At 39.2% G+C, this 18245-nt stretch overlaps 1 protein-coding gene across 1 annotated transcript; it reads right to left on the bottom strand.

The window, feature by feature from the left end:
- Positions 1-2511: 2511 nt before the first annotated feature.
- LOC133871539 (uncharacterized) lies at positions 2512-3084 on the bottom strand. Its single transcript, XM_062308973.1, has one exon. The coding sequence runs from the start codon at positions 3082-3084 to the stop codon at positions 2512-2514; it is 573 nt and encodes a 190-aa protein (XP_062164957.1).
- Between the last annotated feature and the right edge of the window lie 15161 nt (positions 3085-18245).

Raw genomic sequence — 18245 nt, 5'->3', positions numbered from 1 at the left:
AGTTTTTGTTCCAGCTTGCATCCATCCAGACGTCTCAGCAACCTGTCGGAACACCTCTCAATGATAGATCAGCTTTAGATTCTTTCCAAGTTCAATTTAAGGGAAGATTACTTCAACCATCCGGACGACGTAGATTACCGTCCGGACGCGCTCATACATAAGGTAAGAATTGCAATTCAAATATCACCGTCAGGACTTCAGTCAGCCTTGTTCCAAACGTGAGCTAAACAGTTAAGGAAATTACCGATTCGACTTCAACCTTCCGGACGCTCATCCCCCATGGTCCGGACACGCGAAAGCCTTATATGGAAATTACTTGTAGCGGACGTGCGACCGTCCGGACAACTGTGTCTTATCGTCCGGACGCGGCTCTCAAACAGGAAAAATTTTCTGCGAAAATCTCAGAAAATTTTATCGCACTGTTGTCCGTCCGGACGGCCCAAGTTCACCGTCCGGACGACGTCCGTGCATATTACAGTAGTCGCCCATTCTGCACCTCAAACTATAAATAGAGGCCTCTGGGCATTGAGAACTGCAAGAATTCGGTATTGAATTCCACAAGTGCTTAGAAAAGTTATTTTGATAGATCATTGAGCTGATCAAGTTTCCTCTGAAGCCATTGCAAGTGTGTTGTTGCTAGGCTACATCTGAAGTCTATCTTAAGGGTCGGCCCTAAGGTAAAATATTCCATTGAAGACCCCTTCAGGTAGGAGACCTGGTTGGGAAGCGTTCGTGTTGGGTTACACGTTAGAGATCAAGGTACGACCACTGCATCGGGTGTATGTGAGTGTTACTGTCTTGTATCTAGGTTTGTCTTCTGAATAGTGGATATCCTGGGTTTGGCTGCCCCGGAGTGGTTTTTCTCTTAACTGAGTTTCCACTTCGTTAACAAAAATCCTGGTGTCATTTATTTTCTGCATTGTTATTTTTTTGACACATTAAGCACACACTTGCCATTTATTTATAGAAGTCAATTTTTTTTTTCAAAAGAGACAGATATTTTGTTGACCTAGCATCCGAACAGTGTTGCTCTAACGTCCGGACATCTTCATCGTTATCTGCTGGACACTGAGGGGCATCTGGATGCCTTCAAAGGCCCGTCCGGATGGTTGTAGAGAAACCGGCTATTTTGTCTTGGATTTTGCAAGGACTCTTCATGGACATCTTTTTAGAAGCTTGTGATCAAATACATTGTCTGAATACATGAAGATTCTGAATTGAAAACCGACCATACTATTAAAACGCAACCATTACATAAAGTGTTTTTGTTTATCCAGAATGTAGACAATATAAAATACTAACAAAATGAGTGTTTGGCTTGAAATACCTAGGCGCCTTCCAGATAGTAAACATAAGGCGTCTGGATAGACAACTGTGCGATTGGCTTTCTAAAATTCACTGAAATTATTTCCTGAATTGAGCCAAGTCCGGACGGTGTTGCACTAGCATCCGGACGGTCGCATTTTAGCTGACGCAATTTCCATATCAAGGCTTGGCACGTCCGGACCATAGTATCTGTCGTCCTGACAGATCTAATGCACGCAATTTCCATATATGAAGCTTGAGCGTCTGGACCATGAAGACTAACGTCTGGACGTCTGGATTTTGAATGCACGACTTGCCTTATGAATGAGTGCGCTAGACGGGAATCCACATCGTCCAGACGGTTGCAGCTGTCTTCCCATATCTGTGTTTTGGAAAGAAATCCCATAGCTGATTGAACATTGAGTGGCGTCTGGATGTACTGCTGAAACGTCCTGACGGATGCAAGCTGGAATAGTTCGAAGCTTCTCGACATAGAGGAAGGTCCAGACGGAATATAACGTCATCCGGACGGTTGCAAGGGAACCAAATTTAACTGCCTTGAAATCCACACAGAGTCTTCTTGAAGAACAAAATATAAGTGTAGACTCTGGGTAAAGAAGCTTCCCTTTATAAAAGCATCATTACATAAAAGTGATTTTATCCAACAGAATGTAGCCAATTATACACCAACACATTGTATATAGTTATATAAATTAGTGTGTCATTATGTGGTTGAGGATCGTTGACTCACTCGACCACAGTATGGGAATGTGATGTTAACCACAATCACATGCGAGTTTTGTAGGAACGAAGGCAGGAGCTGATAGGTTATGGATGAGACCTTTAGTATGTAGATGTTATATACAATGGTTATGTAATGTTTGTGCCGCATGTGGTACGTATGTTGTTATTTGGATGTATTTTATTATATCCAAACAAATGGTTATTATTTTATATATTGAGGTTATTCAGTCAGCTCTGATGTGCTATTGTAAAAGAAAAATGTATTCCGCTGTCAATTTATACTCTGATGATGTCGTTGTTGATGTCATAAACATATGTGGAAATAAAAATTTTCACATATGCCTTTTTTTAAAAGTGCGGGTCGTTACAAACATAGTCTCGATGTCCCCTTTCCACAATGGTAGCAACATTTACCAGCCTGGTAAATCCTTTGATCTCTAAGCAGGCGACTTTGTCCCTAATTCAGGGGTGAACACCTTCATGAAATCTCTCAGTTTTTGTCTCTTCATCAGGAACTAGGTTTAGAGCAAATCTTGCCAACTCCATGAACTTAGCAACATACTGTTCTACCGTTAAATTGCCTTGAACCAGATTTTGAAATTCTCTAGCTCGAAGTTGTTGTTGAGCTCTAGGAAAGAATCGATCATTAAATTCTTTCTTATAGCGAGTCCAAGTAACCTCAGCTCCTCCCATTTCTAAGTCCAGCAGTTCTCTCCTTGACTCCCACCATCTTGAGGCCTCATCAATAAGCTTGTAACCAGCATATAAAACCCTTTGTTCGTTGGTGCAGCCAATTACTTCAAACAGCCTAAGGATGTTAGCACTCCAGGATTCCATTGCTAAATACCCTTGAGTACCATCAAAGGCTGGGTAGTTGTGTGCACAAAAATATTTAAAGGAACAACCTATCTCTTCCTCTTTGATTATTGGGCGCGGAACTCGGGCCATAACTTCTGCCAAGTATCGAGCAACTTCTGCTGCATCTGGATACTCTTTCACGGGGAGGTGGTGATGGTGGAGGTAGAGGCACATCATTGCCCCTATATGGTTCTGGTTCCAACTCAGAGGAGTTGTCACCTCGCGATTGAGACATCAGCAACCTTTAATCTGTATCAATAAATTAAATTTTTTAATCAACTTAATAACACACTTTATGTAAACATTTTATACAAAAGTTGGCATCTATTTATTTATTTATTTATACAAGAAACAGTACATACAGTTTATTTTACATAGTTTTGAGGTAATTCACTAACTTTCTTAGTAGAGTTTCTTAGTGCATCTATTCTAGGTATCTACGTCTTCTTTCTAAAAGGGAACTCATCCTTAGGATTCCAGTCTGGATCATCTGTATTAGATTCTTCCTCTGATTCAGTTTCATCGTTAGACTCAGATTCTTTTTCAATCCTAGTTTTCTTCTCTTCAGAATCCCATACTAGATTATTTGAGCCAACTTCCTCTTCATAGGAGTGTCTACTATCTTCATGTTGTTCTTCCAAAGAATGACTCATCAATTCTCTCATTTGCTGATCTGTTAAAGCAAATGGTTGTTCATAGTCAGGAAATTTAGGAAGTTTCTTAAGGGTTGGTCCAAATCCAACTAGCCAAGTTCGCCTAGCAGGTTTCCTCCCTTCATAGATTGCTCCCATAGCATTCTTGGCACTTGTTTCACTTGTTGTCAATATCTGCAATTTTAACCATACTATTTAAACAATAATAAACATACTAATCTTGTTTTAAACAAGGACTGGCTTGTAAACTATCCTCATTCCCTATTTATAGACATGAAGAACATTATAACTAACCTTTTTATGTACCTAACCTATAGCTTTGGTATATATTCCAACTAAAAACTAGATTCTAAATACCTCAACTTCAATAAGATCCATTTCCTAAGGTCCTCAAAGTCAACTATTCTGATACCAACTTGTAGCGCCCTGGTTTTCTAAACAAGCCATAAGTGTAATTATCTAGAATTACACGTAACACTACTACTACATAAAATAACAATAGACTTCTTCTTTTTTTTTTTTAAATATTAGAGTTTTCGTCATAGGTATAATTGTACCAAAGCATCTAAAATCTTCACATATTATATATAAATATCAACAATTAAAAACTTAGTTTACCTAGACAGCAGGCTACATCCTTTACAAAGTTATTAACAATACACTGTAGAACAGAAGCTGCCATAAGTGGCATACTAAAATACACACATCTAAAACTACAAGTATTTCCACTATTAACATTAAGTACACTAATTCTTCCAAAAAAAAAACTAGGCTTTCAGTCAACCTCTCTCGTCATAGATCGGACATTCGTATAGGTCCGCTTCTTCTTCTTCTTCCTCTTCAACTGCATCTATAAAAATTTATTGGTGGAAGAGTTAGTCCACGGCTCAGGAAGTTCAAGCAAACTGACCATTTGTAATTTGAGCCCTCAGTTGTTTATAAAATATTTCGTCACTAGTGTTTACTAAATAGCCACAAATACAATGTTTACACAAAGTTATTTTCCATAAAAGTGTGGCCAAATAATAAACCATGTGATAGACAGTTTGATACATAGGAATAAAACATAAATATCTACCTTTGCATTTTATTGCTACATAATTAACTCCACATTTTATAATATGAAGAAGTAAAACAGTTTGTTAGTATTATTGGCCTCATTCTGTTTGGACAAAATCACTTGTGTGTATAGATGCTATTTTATCAGGGATTCCACTATTCAGAGTGATGTCAGAAGATTCTGCACTGCTTTCAAGACAGAAGTTTTCGGTTCCCAGCCAGCCGTCCGAACGATCGTGCCATCCGGTCCAGACGCCCATCTGCCCACTGTTCCATCCGTCCGAATGACGCACCATACCGTCCGGACGACGTGCTTTTTCCGTCTGGACCTCTACTGTATCGAGAAGCTACTGTTCCAGTCTGTATCCGTCGGGACGTCTCAGCAGCTCGTCCGGACGTCTATCAGTGATCGATCAGATTCGGATTCTTTCCAAATTTAATTTAAGGGAAGATTGTTTCAACCGTCCGGACGACGTAGATTCTCGTCCGGACGCGCTCATACATAAGGTAAGAATCGTAATTCAAATATTATCGTCTGGACGTCAGTCAGCCTTGGTCTGGACGCGCGTGCAACTAATATGAAAATTGCCGATTCGACTTTAACCGTCCAGACGACTGCCTATCATGGTCCGGACGCCCGCATAGCAGATATGGAAATTGCGTGTTGAAGTTCAGCCGTTCGGACGCTCATCCCCCATGGTCCGGACGCGAAGCCTTATATGAAAATTACTTACAGCGGACGTGCGACCGTCCCGATGACAGTGTCTCACCATTCGGACGTGGCTCTTTAACAGGAAAGATTTTCAGCGAAATTCTCGAAAAATCCTGTAGCACTGTTGTCCGTCCGGACGGCCCAGGTTCACCGTCCGGACGGCGTCCGTACATATTACAGCAGTCGCCCATTCTGCACCTTAGCCTATAAATAGAGGCCCCTAGGCATTGAGAACTACAAGAATTCGGTGGTGAATTCTTTACAGCTTAGAGAGGGTGTTTAGGGAGATATTGAAAATCTGCTACCTCTCTAGCTCTTGCCAAGTGTGTGATTTGATCAGCTGTGAAGTGTATCTTAGGGGTTGGCCCTAAGGTAAAGGATTCCATTGAAGACCCCTTCAGGTAGGAGACCTGGTTGGGAGGCGTTCGTGTTGGGTTACATGTTAGAGAGCAATGTACGATCACTGCATCAAGTGTATGTGAGTGTTATTGCTTTGTATCTAGCTTTGTCTTCTGAATAGTGGATATCCTGGGTTTGGCTGCCCCGGAGTGGTTTTTCTCTTAACTTAGTTTCCACTTCGTCAAAAAAATATTTGTCTCCTTTAATTCTGCATTTAATATTTTGTTGCACACTGTTCACACACTGTTAAATTAGAAGTCCATTTAATTTTTCAATTGGTATTAGAGCGGGTACACTCTGTTTAGGATTTATTTCCTGAGTGTGATCCTCATCTCTTGTGACTTCTTTTTTTTACACCTTTTATCATGGATTTCTCTCAGTCATCTGAAGAAAATTATGATATTGAGCTCTCTAAAGTTTTTGCAAAATTCGATAAACTTATTTCTCCAAAAGAGCTCAAAAAGGTGAACCAAGAAAAAGAGTCTTTGATTGTTCAGTTGTCTGAATCACATGCTTTGATTGACTCTTTGAAATCTAAGAATACCATGCTATTTGACATTATTGATAAACTTCAGAATAAATTAAAAGAATCTGAAGATCTCTTGAAAAAATTCTCTAGTGATAATTTGAAGTGCATTGTATTCATTTAGATGTTCCTAACAAGCCTGATTTAATTGTTGATGATTTGAGTGCTTCTACTTCACATGCTTCTGATTCTGAATTAGATTCCACTATTATTAAGCCTGTGATAGTAGACACTGCTTGTTTGGATAATTCTTGCTTGAATAATTGTGTGATGCCCAAGCCCAAGGAATCAGGAACACAAGGTAAGTTTGTTCCTACTTGTCATAATTGTGGGAAAGTTGGTCATATTAGGCCAAATTGTTATTTGTTGAAATCCCACAGGCCTTGGATTAAGCAGGATGCTATGAGGAAAAGTGAAGTTGATGATTCTTCCTCATCAACATATGTCCCTCCGCATAGGAGACATATAAAAGGTAAGGACAATGTTATTTATAAGAATGCTAAATATAATTCTGCAGAGAATGTCAAGAAGCATTCAAGCAAAAGAAGCTTGCCCACCTGCCATCACTGCATCATCACCGGTCACATCCGACTCAAGTGTCCACAGGTCCAGACTCAAAAGCCAAAGAAGCTGCCAACAAGAGCTACATCAGGGAGCACTCTACCTCCTACGGCTCTTCAAGCTCCACGACATCAGCAAAAGTTTGTTCCTGCCAATCAGAGTGGCAAAACAAAGAAAAACAAATCAAGGCACTACAAGAGAAAGCTGCAGAAGCCCAATGGCAGCCATGGCTATGAAGGATTGCTGAGCCTAATGCAAGGTATGCTAAGGAGAATGGACAACATGGACAAGACCTGCAAGCCACCGCCTCGGGTCAAGCAGGTATGGGTCAGGAAGGATGAGACCATTCACTCCATGAGGGGGAATGAACGCACCTAGCAGGAGAAGGTGTTCATGCCTAGGATTCGGTTCCTAATCCTAAGGCATCAGGTTTGATTGCTCGCACTTTTACTTGTAATATTTGTGTGCTTACTATGCAATCTAGGAACCAGTTTGTTGTGCCCCTTATTCTCTTGAGAGAGCATTGCAGGTACTTATTGGGGAAGACAGAAAAAGCAGGTCGAGCGACTGTTTTTCTGTATTGGAATCATCAGGTTTGATCTTGCCTTGCATATGATGTCATTTCCATATTGCATTTTTTTAATAAAATAAAAAATAAAAACAAATAAAAAAATTAAAAAAAATTAAAAAAGTTGGGGAGAATTTGCAGGATATGTTTTACTCTTGGCATATCAGATATTGCATGAATTTTCTCCTGATACCTCAATTCTTTGGGTATTAATTTACTTTGCTTAGATATATTTGAGAGTTTCTGACTATAATTTGCCAAGTGTTTTCCTGTATATGCAAAAGTAGGATAGCTTCTTTTCTCATACGATGAAAAATGTGCACTATCCACGACTCCCCTAAAGGTACATCTTTCCTTCTCTGACTTTGTGTTTCTAGAAGATCTGGATAAGAGAAGAGGTCTTTGATAAGATGGTCAAATTGACCACATGCTAGTTGAACCTAGAACCTAAACACTCTGGCATTCCCTCTAGATTGCAGCATCATAAGAATCAAGCAGTAAATCATATTAATTCTGTGCTTTAAATATTCACTGCTTATGTGCTGAATTTGCTATATGCCTTGCCCTCTACGTGCAAGTAAAAAATTTAATTTGTCCTTCATGGTACAAGTAAAACAATTAGGTGCTGCATCTCAGGGGGAGTGTATCAGATGAGGGTGGCTAGGCCCTAGTAAGTTAATAGGTTTGACTTTTGGCTAATCTGTCACAGATTTTCTCTCTTGTCTAGAAAATCTGGTTGCTCTTTGTCATTTCTGTGATAGTCATACCTTGTGGGTTAAGTCTTCACACACACACGCATTGCATGAGTTGAGCTGTCTATTTGAATTTTCTATGTCCAGGAAAATGTTTGTATTGATTGAATTCTCAACTCTCTTTTATATATCTGTTTAGTTTTGAGATGCTCCCTGATTGTGTTATCAGTGGATTATACATGCGTGTTCTGAAACTGACTTGAGAAAAATTAAAATTCTGTAAATTTTTCTTCAGTCTTCTGTTTTTCAATGTGAAGCGTCCGGACGGACCTATTCTTACATCCGGACGAGTGCAGTCTTGCCATACGATGTTCTAGCAGTAGTCGTCCGGATGGTTAAGTGACTTGTCCGGATAGGTTCTCAACAGGTTTAAGACTTGCATTCCTTTTTCTGCCATATACACATCTTTGCATTTTTATTGATTTCTCATGGCATGTTGTGTGTTTTTCTCGTGGATTTCTCCCGAGATTTTGGCATTCTTTACACATCTCTTCTCATCCCATGATCTTCATTGTGTCTTCCGTTATTCGTTTAAGTCTTTGTGCTTTTAGAATATTGGAATATTTGTTGGGATATTTTCTTGAGATAGTGTGCATGAAAATCCTTCTCTGTCTGTGTGTTGGGCTGATCTTGATATCTTTATCCCTTATGAGTAGCTGCATTGCTTATATTTCTCTTTGGCATCCATTTGACAGCCGTCTTAAATACCACATTATTTTTGGAACTAACAGGATCTAATGGTATTTTTGGAAGTATTTCTGGTTGGTTTTGATTCAGGAATATGACATCCAGAGGCTCCCAGCACAATGTTTAACTGATGGATCCTTTAGAAAACTGACTGTTGTTGAAGTTGGATGTTCAAATCCCAAAGGTCTCAGGATTAAGATGACCTTTTCCCCCAAGCTCATGCAGAGTCTTCCGTAGCATTCCCTCAGATCTGCATCAGTTAAAGGTTCAGTGGTGAATCTCCTTATTTATCTTGCAGACCAGTTGCTTAGAAGATGTCAATCTATGGATAACCAAGTTCAGGCCTTGCAAAATCAAGCGACTGTAGGATTTTCAGTCCGTGGTTCCCGGCTTCCTGAGCTAGAAGCCGAAGTAGTACAAATCCAGCTTTTATAGATTTCTCTCCGTTACTTGATTTCAGTGGATCAGCAGAATTTGGTACTTGGAGGATTTTTGTTCCTCTCTTTTTGGGCCATTTGCAGACGTTTCTCTAATTTCCTAGTGTTTTGGATTTTAGAACGTTTTTGTTTGTGGATATTATTACTCCGTTTACTCTTGTCCTTCTGAGACATTGAGGAGAAGTAATTGTTGTGTGGTTTTTCTCATCACTCTGTTTTACCCATTGTCCCTTAGTGACAAAAAGGGGGAGTAATTTTTGATTTGGACCGGGTTTGTATTTTTAACCAGTCAAGTGATTTTTGTCCCAAAATGGCCAAAGGGGGAGTTTGTTAGTATTATTGGCCTCATTCTGTTTGGACAAAATCACTTGTGTGTATAGATGCTGTTTTATCAGGGATTCCACTATTCAGAGTGATGTCAGAAGATTATGCACTGCTTTCAAGACAGAAGTTTTCGGTTCCCATTCTATCCGGACGCCCATCTGACCACTGTTCCATCCGTCCGGACAACGTACCATACCGTCCGGACGCCAGTTAGACCAAGCATCATCCGTCCGTACGACGTGCTTTTTCCTTCCGGGCCTCTACTGTATCGAGAAGCTACTGTTCCAGCCTGTATCCGTCCGGATGTCTAAGCTGCCCGTCCGGATGTCTCTTAGTGATCGATCAGATTCAGATTCTTTCCAAATTCAATTTCAGGGAAGAATGCTTCAACCGTCCGGACGACGTAGATTCCCGTACGGACGCGCTCATACAAAAGGCAAGAATCGCAATTCAAAAATCACCGTCCGAACATCAGTCAGCCTTGGTCCAGACGCGCGTGCAACTAATATGGAAATTGCCGATTCAACTTCAACCGTCCGCACGACTGCCTATCATGGTCTGGACGCGCGCATAGCAGATATGGAAATTGCGTGTTGAAGTTCAGCCGTCCAGACGCTCATCCCCCATGGTCCGGACGCGTGAAGCCTTATATGGAAATTACTTGCAGCGGACGTGCGACCGTCCGGACGACAGTGTCTTACTGTCCGGAGGCGGCTCTTAAACAGGAAAGATTTTCAGTGAAATTCTCGAAAAACCTGTCTCACTGTTGTCCGTCCGGACGACCTAGGTTCACCGTCCGGATGGCGTCCGTACATATTACAGCAGTCACCCATTCTGTACCTCAGCGTATAAATAGATGCCCCTGGGCAAAGAGAACTGCAAGAATTCAATGGTGAATTCTCTACAGCTTAGAGAGGGTGTTTAGGGAGATATTGAAGATCTGCTAGCTCTCTAGTTCTTGCCAAGTGTGTGATTTGATCAGCTATGAAGTCTATCTTAGGGGTTGGCCCTAAGGTAAAGGATTCCAATGAAGACCCCTTTAGGTAGGAGACCTGGTTGGGAGGCGTTCGTGTTGGGTTACACGTTAAAGAGCAAGGTACGACCACTGCATCAGGGGTATGTGAGTGTTACTGCTTTGTATCTAGCTTTGTCTTCTGAATAGTGGATATCCTGGGTTTGGCTGCCCTGGAGTGGTTTTTCTCTTAACTGAGTTTCCACTTCGTCAACAAAATATTTGTCTCCTTTAATTCCGCCTTTAATATTTTATTGCACACTGTTCACACACACTGTTAAATTAGAAGTCCATTTAATTTTTCACAGTTCATAACATGATATGTAAAACATCAATTAAAATCATCATAATTTAATCATGCAACGTTTCAAAACATAATATAACATAGCATCATAACAATAAGTGAATTTATACTCCCACTTATCCTCAAGAGTTTGTTAAGTGCTACCCCACTTAACCGCAAGGTTGCTAATAAATTTATCCCTCTCATAGCTTCGAGGTGTTAAGTGATACCCCACTTAACCACAAGGTTGCTAATAGTTTGTCCCTCTTACAGCTTCGAGGTGTTAAGTGATACCCCACTTATCCGCAAGGTCTTTGCGTGCATTCATACATAACTTCCATATAATATTATCATTTTTGCAAATCACATTTTCATTTGACACATATGTAAAACATCTCAATATAAATTCATACATGTAATCAAAATAATAGGGCTCAATAAAACATATATGACATGCTTTTGTAAAATAATGCAGGGTCAACAAGTTTGAACTTACAGTTTAGGCTTATATTCTCAAGATGACTTTTTTCGCCTTTGTAAATTTCCTGCATTAACATTGTACCTCCATATTAGCCTATATTCTTTATTTCTCATTCCTAAGCCTTATTCTAAATCTTAAAAATTCGGGCAGCATAACGCCACGTTTACAATGTCATAATGCAACTTGGGCATCATAAATACATATCTAAAATATCTTAAAATTATTTGGGCATCATAACGGCATTTCTAAAATATCTTATAATTATTTGGGCATCACAATGACGCATTTGTAATTTTAAAAGAATGATTGAATATAATATCCTTCCTTGAATTCAATCACACTTTCCCCACAATTTAGACATTATGTCAACATAATTTAAATTCTAATAACTAGAATGGACGTAAACTAAGGATAAAAGAATTTATACCTAGCAATTCCACTGCTCCAAATTTTTCTCACTATTCTAAATATTTCTCTCTGTTTCTTTATCTCTCTTTTTGTAAAAAATTCTTTTTTTCTACTCATGTAAGTAAGGAACGAGCGAAGTAAAATTTTTGAGTGAAAATAACTGATGGTGTTCGGCCTATTTATAGGCAAGTTTAAGGGACACAATCGGCATTTCTTAAAAGTTTGCAGTAGATATGTTATAGAAAGGGGCTGAAATTCCGTTTGGTTTCCCACTTGCTTCAAGCTTTATACCAACCTCAAGCCTTCACGTGCAGTGATTGTCTCACTTTTCTTTTCTCTATTTGAAATTTCTTCACGCCCTTTCTTCCAGTTTCACGTGATTCCCTCACCTTTTTACAGACCACATGTCCCTAGTTTTTCAAGTGGTTATCCCTTTCTTTGACTTTCTTCTTCTTTTATTTCATGTACTAGAGCTTCCTTCTTCTTCATGTATTTCTCCTTTAATCTCCAGCGTGTACCCACATTTCTTTTCCTTTCTTTTTTTTTTTCTTTTTTTTGACATGTCAACCTTCTCACCATGCTTTAGCCTGAATTCAGCTTTAAGGAGATGTTGTTTTTTTCTTCTTCATTTTTACTAGAGTTGAAAAGTCCACAACAATAACAAAAAGGTTTGAAAAGTCTCACTTGGTCAACATAGGTCTTTTTGTCGATTCTTTATTCTCTTTCTTTTCAACAATTCGTAACCCATTCTTTTCTTCTTCCATTTTTTTTTTTTGTTCTTTCTATTACAGATAAAATGGCAACATTTGAAAATTGAAATTGACTTCTAAAAATAAAGTGTATGCAACAAGTGTTAACAAAAATTAAGCACAACGGAAAATAAAAGACACAGTTTTTGTTGACGAAGTGGAAACTAAATCAAGAGAAAAACCACTCCGGGGCAGCCAAACTTAGGAATTCCACTATTCAGAAGACAAAGCTAGATACAAGATTGTAACACTCACATGTACCGATGCAGTGGTCGTACCTTGCTCTTTGACGTGTAACCCAACACGAATGCTTCCCAACCAGGTCTCCTACCTGAAGGGGTCTTCAATGGAATCCTTTACCTTAGAGTCGACCTCTAAGATAGACTTTAGTTGTAGCGCAGCACACTTGTAACGGCTTCAGAGGGATTTTGAACTTCTCTGAGCTCTTGTGGAATTCAATACCGAATTCTTGCAGTTCTCAATACCCAGGGGCCTCTATTTATAGGCTGAGGTGCAGAATGGGCGACTGCTGTAATATGTACGGACGCCGTCCTGATGGTGAACCTGGGCCTTCCGGATGGACAACTATACGACAAGATTTTCTGAAAATTTCACTGAAAATCTTTCCTGTTTAAGATCCGCGTCCGGACGGTGAGACACTGACGTCCGAACGGTCGCACGTCCGCTGCAAGTAATTTTCATATAAGGCTTCGCGCGTCCGGATCAAGGGGGTTGAACGTCCGGAAGGCAATTCTTCAACTCGCAATTTCCATATCTACTACGTGTGCGTCCGAACCATGAGAGGTAGAAGTCCGGACGGTTGAAGTCGAATCGGAAATTTCCATATTAGTTGCACGCAAGTCTGGACCAAGGCTGATTGACGTTTGGACGGTGATATTTGAATTGCGATTCTTGCCTTATGTATGAGCGCTTCCAGACGGTGTATCAATCTTCCCATATTCTGAACTTGGAAAGAATCTAAAGCTGATCGATCACTGTTGGGCGTCCAGATGGGCTGCTGAGAGGTCCGGACGGATGCAAGCTGGAACAGAAGCTTTTCGATACAGTGAAGGGTCCAGACAGAAAAGATACGTCATCCGGATGGATGATACTGGTTTGTCTGGCGTCCGATCGGGATGAACACGTCGTTCAGACGGATGGAATAGTGGACAGATGGACGTCCGGACGGCTGACAGGGAATCTGAAATCTTCTATCTTTTTCGCAGTGCAGAGTCTTCTGAAAATGCTCTGACAAGTGGAATCCCTGTTTACAGCATCTTTACACATAAGTGATTTTGTCCAAACACAGAATGAGGCCAAAATACAAACAACATATAATAAAAGTGATTTTGTCAAACAGAATGTAGCCAATCACAAACTAACAGAAGTGATTGGTGGAGATGTTCTGGCTACTGCTGAAAATAAATAAAGACTTCTAAATTACCAAGTGTGTGTTCATGTGCAACAAAATATTGCGGAAAATAAAAGATACAAGATAATTGTTGATGAAGTGGAAACTCTGTGAAGAGAATAACCACTCTGGTGCAGCCAAACCTAGGATATCCACTATACCGAAGATAAAGCTAGTTACAAGACACTCGTACTCACATACCTCTGATGCAGTAGTCATACCTTTAACTCTAACACGAAGCCCATCGTGAATGCTTCCCAACCAAGTCTCATACTTAAAGCGGTTTTCAATGGAATCCTTAACATTTGGGCCAACCCCTAAGATAGACTTCACATGAACAAAGAGCACACATCGGCAGTGGCTAGAAAGCTAGCGGATCTTCAACTCTCCCTAAACACCCTCTCGAAGCATTATGGAATTCTCTAATGAATTCTTACAAGTAACAAGCCTAGGGCCATCTATTTATAGGCTTATAGAAAACCTAATTTTTCTCAAAATTGGACTATGGCGACTTGGCGTCCAGACTGAAGTTAGCGTCTTCTGGACGATCTTCTGCGACCTCCTTCCCAGAATAGCGTGATTTTTCCCATAACAGGACCACGTCTGGATGGCTTGGCCGAGCGTCCGTACGATCTTCACTGTCACTCATTTCCGAGTTCGTAAAGTAAACCCAGAATATTCTGGAACCCTGGGTAGCGTCCGGACGTGTTTCCACATCATCTGGACGTCTTATAGAAACTTCACAAATAGTGTCGACTGAAATCCAACTCCATTTAGAACTTGGAGAAGCTTCACCTAGCGTCCGGAAGGTGTTGCTCTGACCCAGACGTCTTCAATGCTGAAGCTTCTAGACACTGCGGGGTGTCCGGACGCCTTCAAAGGTCCGTCCGGACGGTTGCACAGGAACCAATTTATTTGACTTGGAAATAGCATGGAATCTTCATGGACATCTTCAAGAAACTTGTGACCAGTCACATGGCTTGAAACGAACACTGTCCATATAACTTGAAGACTTTGAATAAAGCCAATAAACCTATTTAAAAAGCAACTATTACATAAAGTGTTTTTGTCAACCAGAATGTTGCCAATATAAAAATATTAACAAACTCCCCCTTTCTGGGACAAAAAACACTTGACCAGTTTGGAAATATATTCCTGGTCCAAAAATAAAAAATACTTCCCATTTTTGTCTCAAAGGGACAAAGGGTAAATAGAGTATTCAGAGAAAAACCATAACCAAACATTTCCAAAGAAACAAACAAAGGAAGATAACAAGGTTAGGGCTTCAACAAGAATTCAACACACACATGTATCTAAACCTGAGAAAACAATCAGATATCTCAACAAAAATACGCAAACATATAAAGGAAAGTCAAGTAATCAATGAGCATAAATTTCCTACAAATTGAAATTTTTCAATAGTCAACTTAACTCATGCAATGCGTGTGTGTGTGAAGACTTTCTCAATAAGGTATGATTTTCACTGATATGATTTAAAGCAACTGAATTTTTGAAATAAGAGAGAAATTCATAGTTAGATCAGTCAAAAGTCAAACCTTATCTTACTAGGGCCTAGATACCCTCATCTGATACTCTCCCCCTAAGAAGCATTACTATTTTTCTTTTTACTTGCACCATGAAGGACAAGATATAAAGCTGAGTCAGAACATAAGCAGTGAATTTATTCATATAACAATGAGCTCAAAAGTATAACTGCTTGTTTCTTTTTGGTGCTACAACCTTAGAGAGCAAGCCAGAATTTCTAGGGCTAGGTTCAACTAGCGAGTTGATCAATTTGACCATCTTAGCAAAAAAAAATGTTTCTTAGAAGAATTTTCAAAAGCAAAAAATCAGAGATAACAAATGTACCTTAGGGGAAGCCTTGGATGGTGCACATTTTCATCGCATGAGGAAAGCATCTATCTAATACAGATGCTGTAGAAAAACTTAGCACAAATCAAACTTAGAATCTCAATAATATGTAGGCATATTCTATCAAGGCACAAATAATTGAGATAGCAGATAAAGATCCATGAGATAGCTGAAAGATTAAGAAGAAAAGACAATCAGTCCAAGCATATAGGGTAAGGGCAAACCTGACCTCAGGGAGAGAGGTTTACCTATACCAAGACAGAAAAGCAGTCATTCGACGTGCTTTGTCTATCATCCCTATGAAATACCTACAGAAATTTCTCAAGACAACAAGAGAAACTATATAGGGATAGACAAAATGGTTCCATAACAAATATGCAAAGCATGCACAACATGTGACAATATAAAAGATGCAATGCAAGTGTACCTGACATGCACTAGGATTTAGGAACCACAATCCTAGGCATGTGTGACCTCACCTACTAGGTGGGTCCGCTCCCCCTTAGGAAGTGAGTGTGCCTATCCTGTCCTACATCCTTCAGCTGCAGTTCCATATATCTGATCAAGCTCCGCATAAAGCTGCCAACAATGGGCAATTCTTCATAGGATGGATCCTTTTTAGGCGTTTGCAGCTTTTCCTCATGATGCTGAGATTTGTTCTTCTTTGGTAACTAGGCCTGTTTTACAGGAACAAACCTTTTCTATTGTCGCTGATGCCTTGGAGCAGGATATCTTGCATGAGGTCCAGACTTTCTAGGTGTTTCCTTCTGCGGCTGAGGACCCCTGGGTCTGACATGACTATTAACTCAACATTGGTGACATATGGGAGTTTTGTGCACTTGTGGAGCATACCTTGATAGTTTCCTCTGAGCCTGATGCTTCCTAGGAGGTCTGATGCTAGTAGAATCTTTGTAACGCCCAGGAAATTCAAGCTCTTAAGAAACCCATGATATTGTTGAGGAAACAATATCTGGGAAATTCAAGCTCTTAAGAAAACATTGATATTGTTGAAGAGACAATATCCACATGTTTTTATAAGCAAACCTAAAGTTGTTTTGAAAACTTAAAAGATCAAAACCTAAAAACCCTTAAAAACCTAAAAGTAACATTTAAGCTTTAAACTTTGATTGAACTGAAAATAGGTCAAACAAACCCAGATTTAGTTGATTCGAAGACTGTTGTACTCACAATAGAAATATCTATCACATGATAAAATTTTGTGAAAAGTCCACATGTTGACTTTTTGGATTTGTAGTTGACTATTTAGGTTCCAAGTGGCACTTTTGGTTGAACTTTGACCTCTAAATTTAGGCTTGATAAATATGTTTTTATGGCTTACAAATACTCAATATAGTATATATATAGTTTATACTTGAAACCTGTGAAGTCAGAATTCAATTTAGTAACAGTTGACTTTTTATCCAAAACCGGTGCTTAAATGACCCAACTGTTGAATTAAACGAAAAACTACAAAAGAAAAATATCTTCATGCTTCTAGAAACATTTATGTATAAAAAACAAGAAGTATTAATGAAGGAAGAATATCACAAAGAGTAATCATGACAAGAAAGAAAAATCAATAAAGCAAGTGTGAACGTAGAAAGTGGTTTAAAGATATTTTGGCTTATAAGATAGAAACTTTGGCTGGACCAGAATAGAGTTAAAACGAACTCAAAATGAGTCGAACCAAAAAGAGAAAGTATTTGTCTTAAAGTCCTCTATCTACCCTCAATATTTCACATAAATCAGAGTAGGTTTGGCCATCGAAATAATTCTCGGAGTAGGCTGCCCTCTAGTTGGACGAAAATTCTAAAATCCAAATAAATAATAATGTAAGGACTAGTTTGCAAGATATTATCCAATAAGCTAATTATTTTATTATATTTTGCACCTTAATACCCCTACTTTCCTCCTATAAATAAGCATGCAAGGGTCTTAGTCTTTCCACACAAATCATAGACAACTTTCAAGAAAGCTTTTGCGTTTTCTCTCCCTTTTTTTCTCTTTCTACCACACAACCACTTTGGTGTTCTTGAAGTTATTTTTCTCTCCAAATCAAATTGGTAAGTAAATCTTGACACCTCTTCCTTACTATTTGATTTCATTACTTGTGTATTTATTACTACAGAGTTGGTTTGACCACTCATATTTTATTATTTATTTACACTCTTACAAAGTGGCTCTGCTGTTAATTTCTCTATCCCTTTGTTTATCTATTTTATTATTTATTTACATTCCTTCAAAGTGGCTCTGTCACTGATATCCCTATCCATATTATCCTGTTAGGATTCATGTTTAAGTGTTATGCCACCAAGAGCACTATGCTGTGTTTCGGTGCTTAAACATGAATCATTGTAGTATTTATGTTCTCATGTTATTGTCTTGTTTTACACTTACAACTCTTGTGGATAATCATAATTGATCTAAAAATACTTATTAAGTGC

This window comes from Alnus glutinosa, chromosome 6 (assembly GCF_958979055.1).
Source record: "Alnus glutinosa chromosome 6, dhAlnGlut1.1, whole genome shotgun sequence".
Lineage (NCBI taxonomy): Eukaryota > Viridiplantae > Streptophyta > Magnoliopsida > Fagales > Betulaceae > Alnus > Alnus glutinosa.
Note: the sequence above shows the minus strand (reverse complement) of the source record. Positions and strands in the feature narration are given on the sequence as shown.

Bases quoted from the DNA above. Each gene is read 5' to 3' on its own strand.
- LOC133871539 (XM_062308973.1), bottom strand. From the start codon at position 3,084: ATGATGTGCCTCTACCTCCACCATCACCACCTCCCCGTGAAAGAGTAT.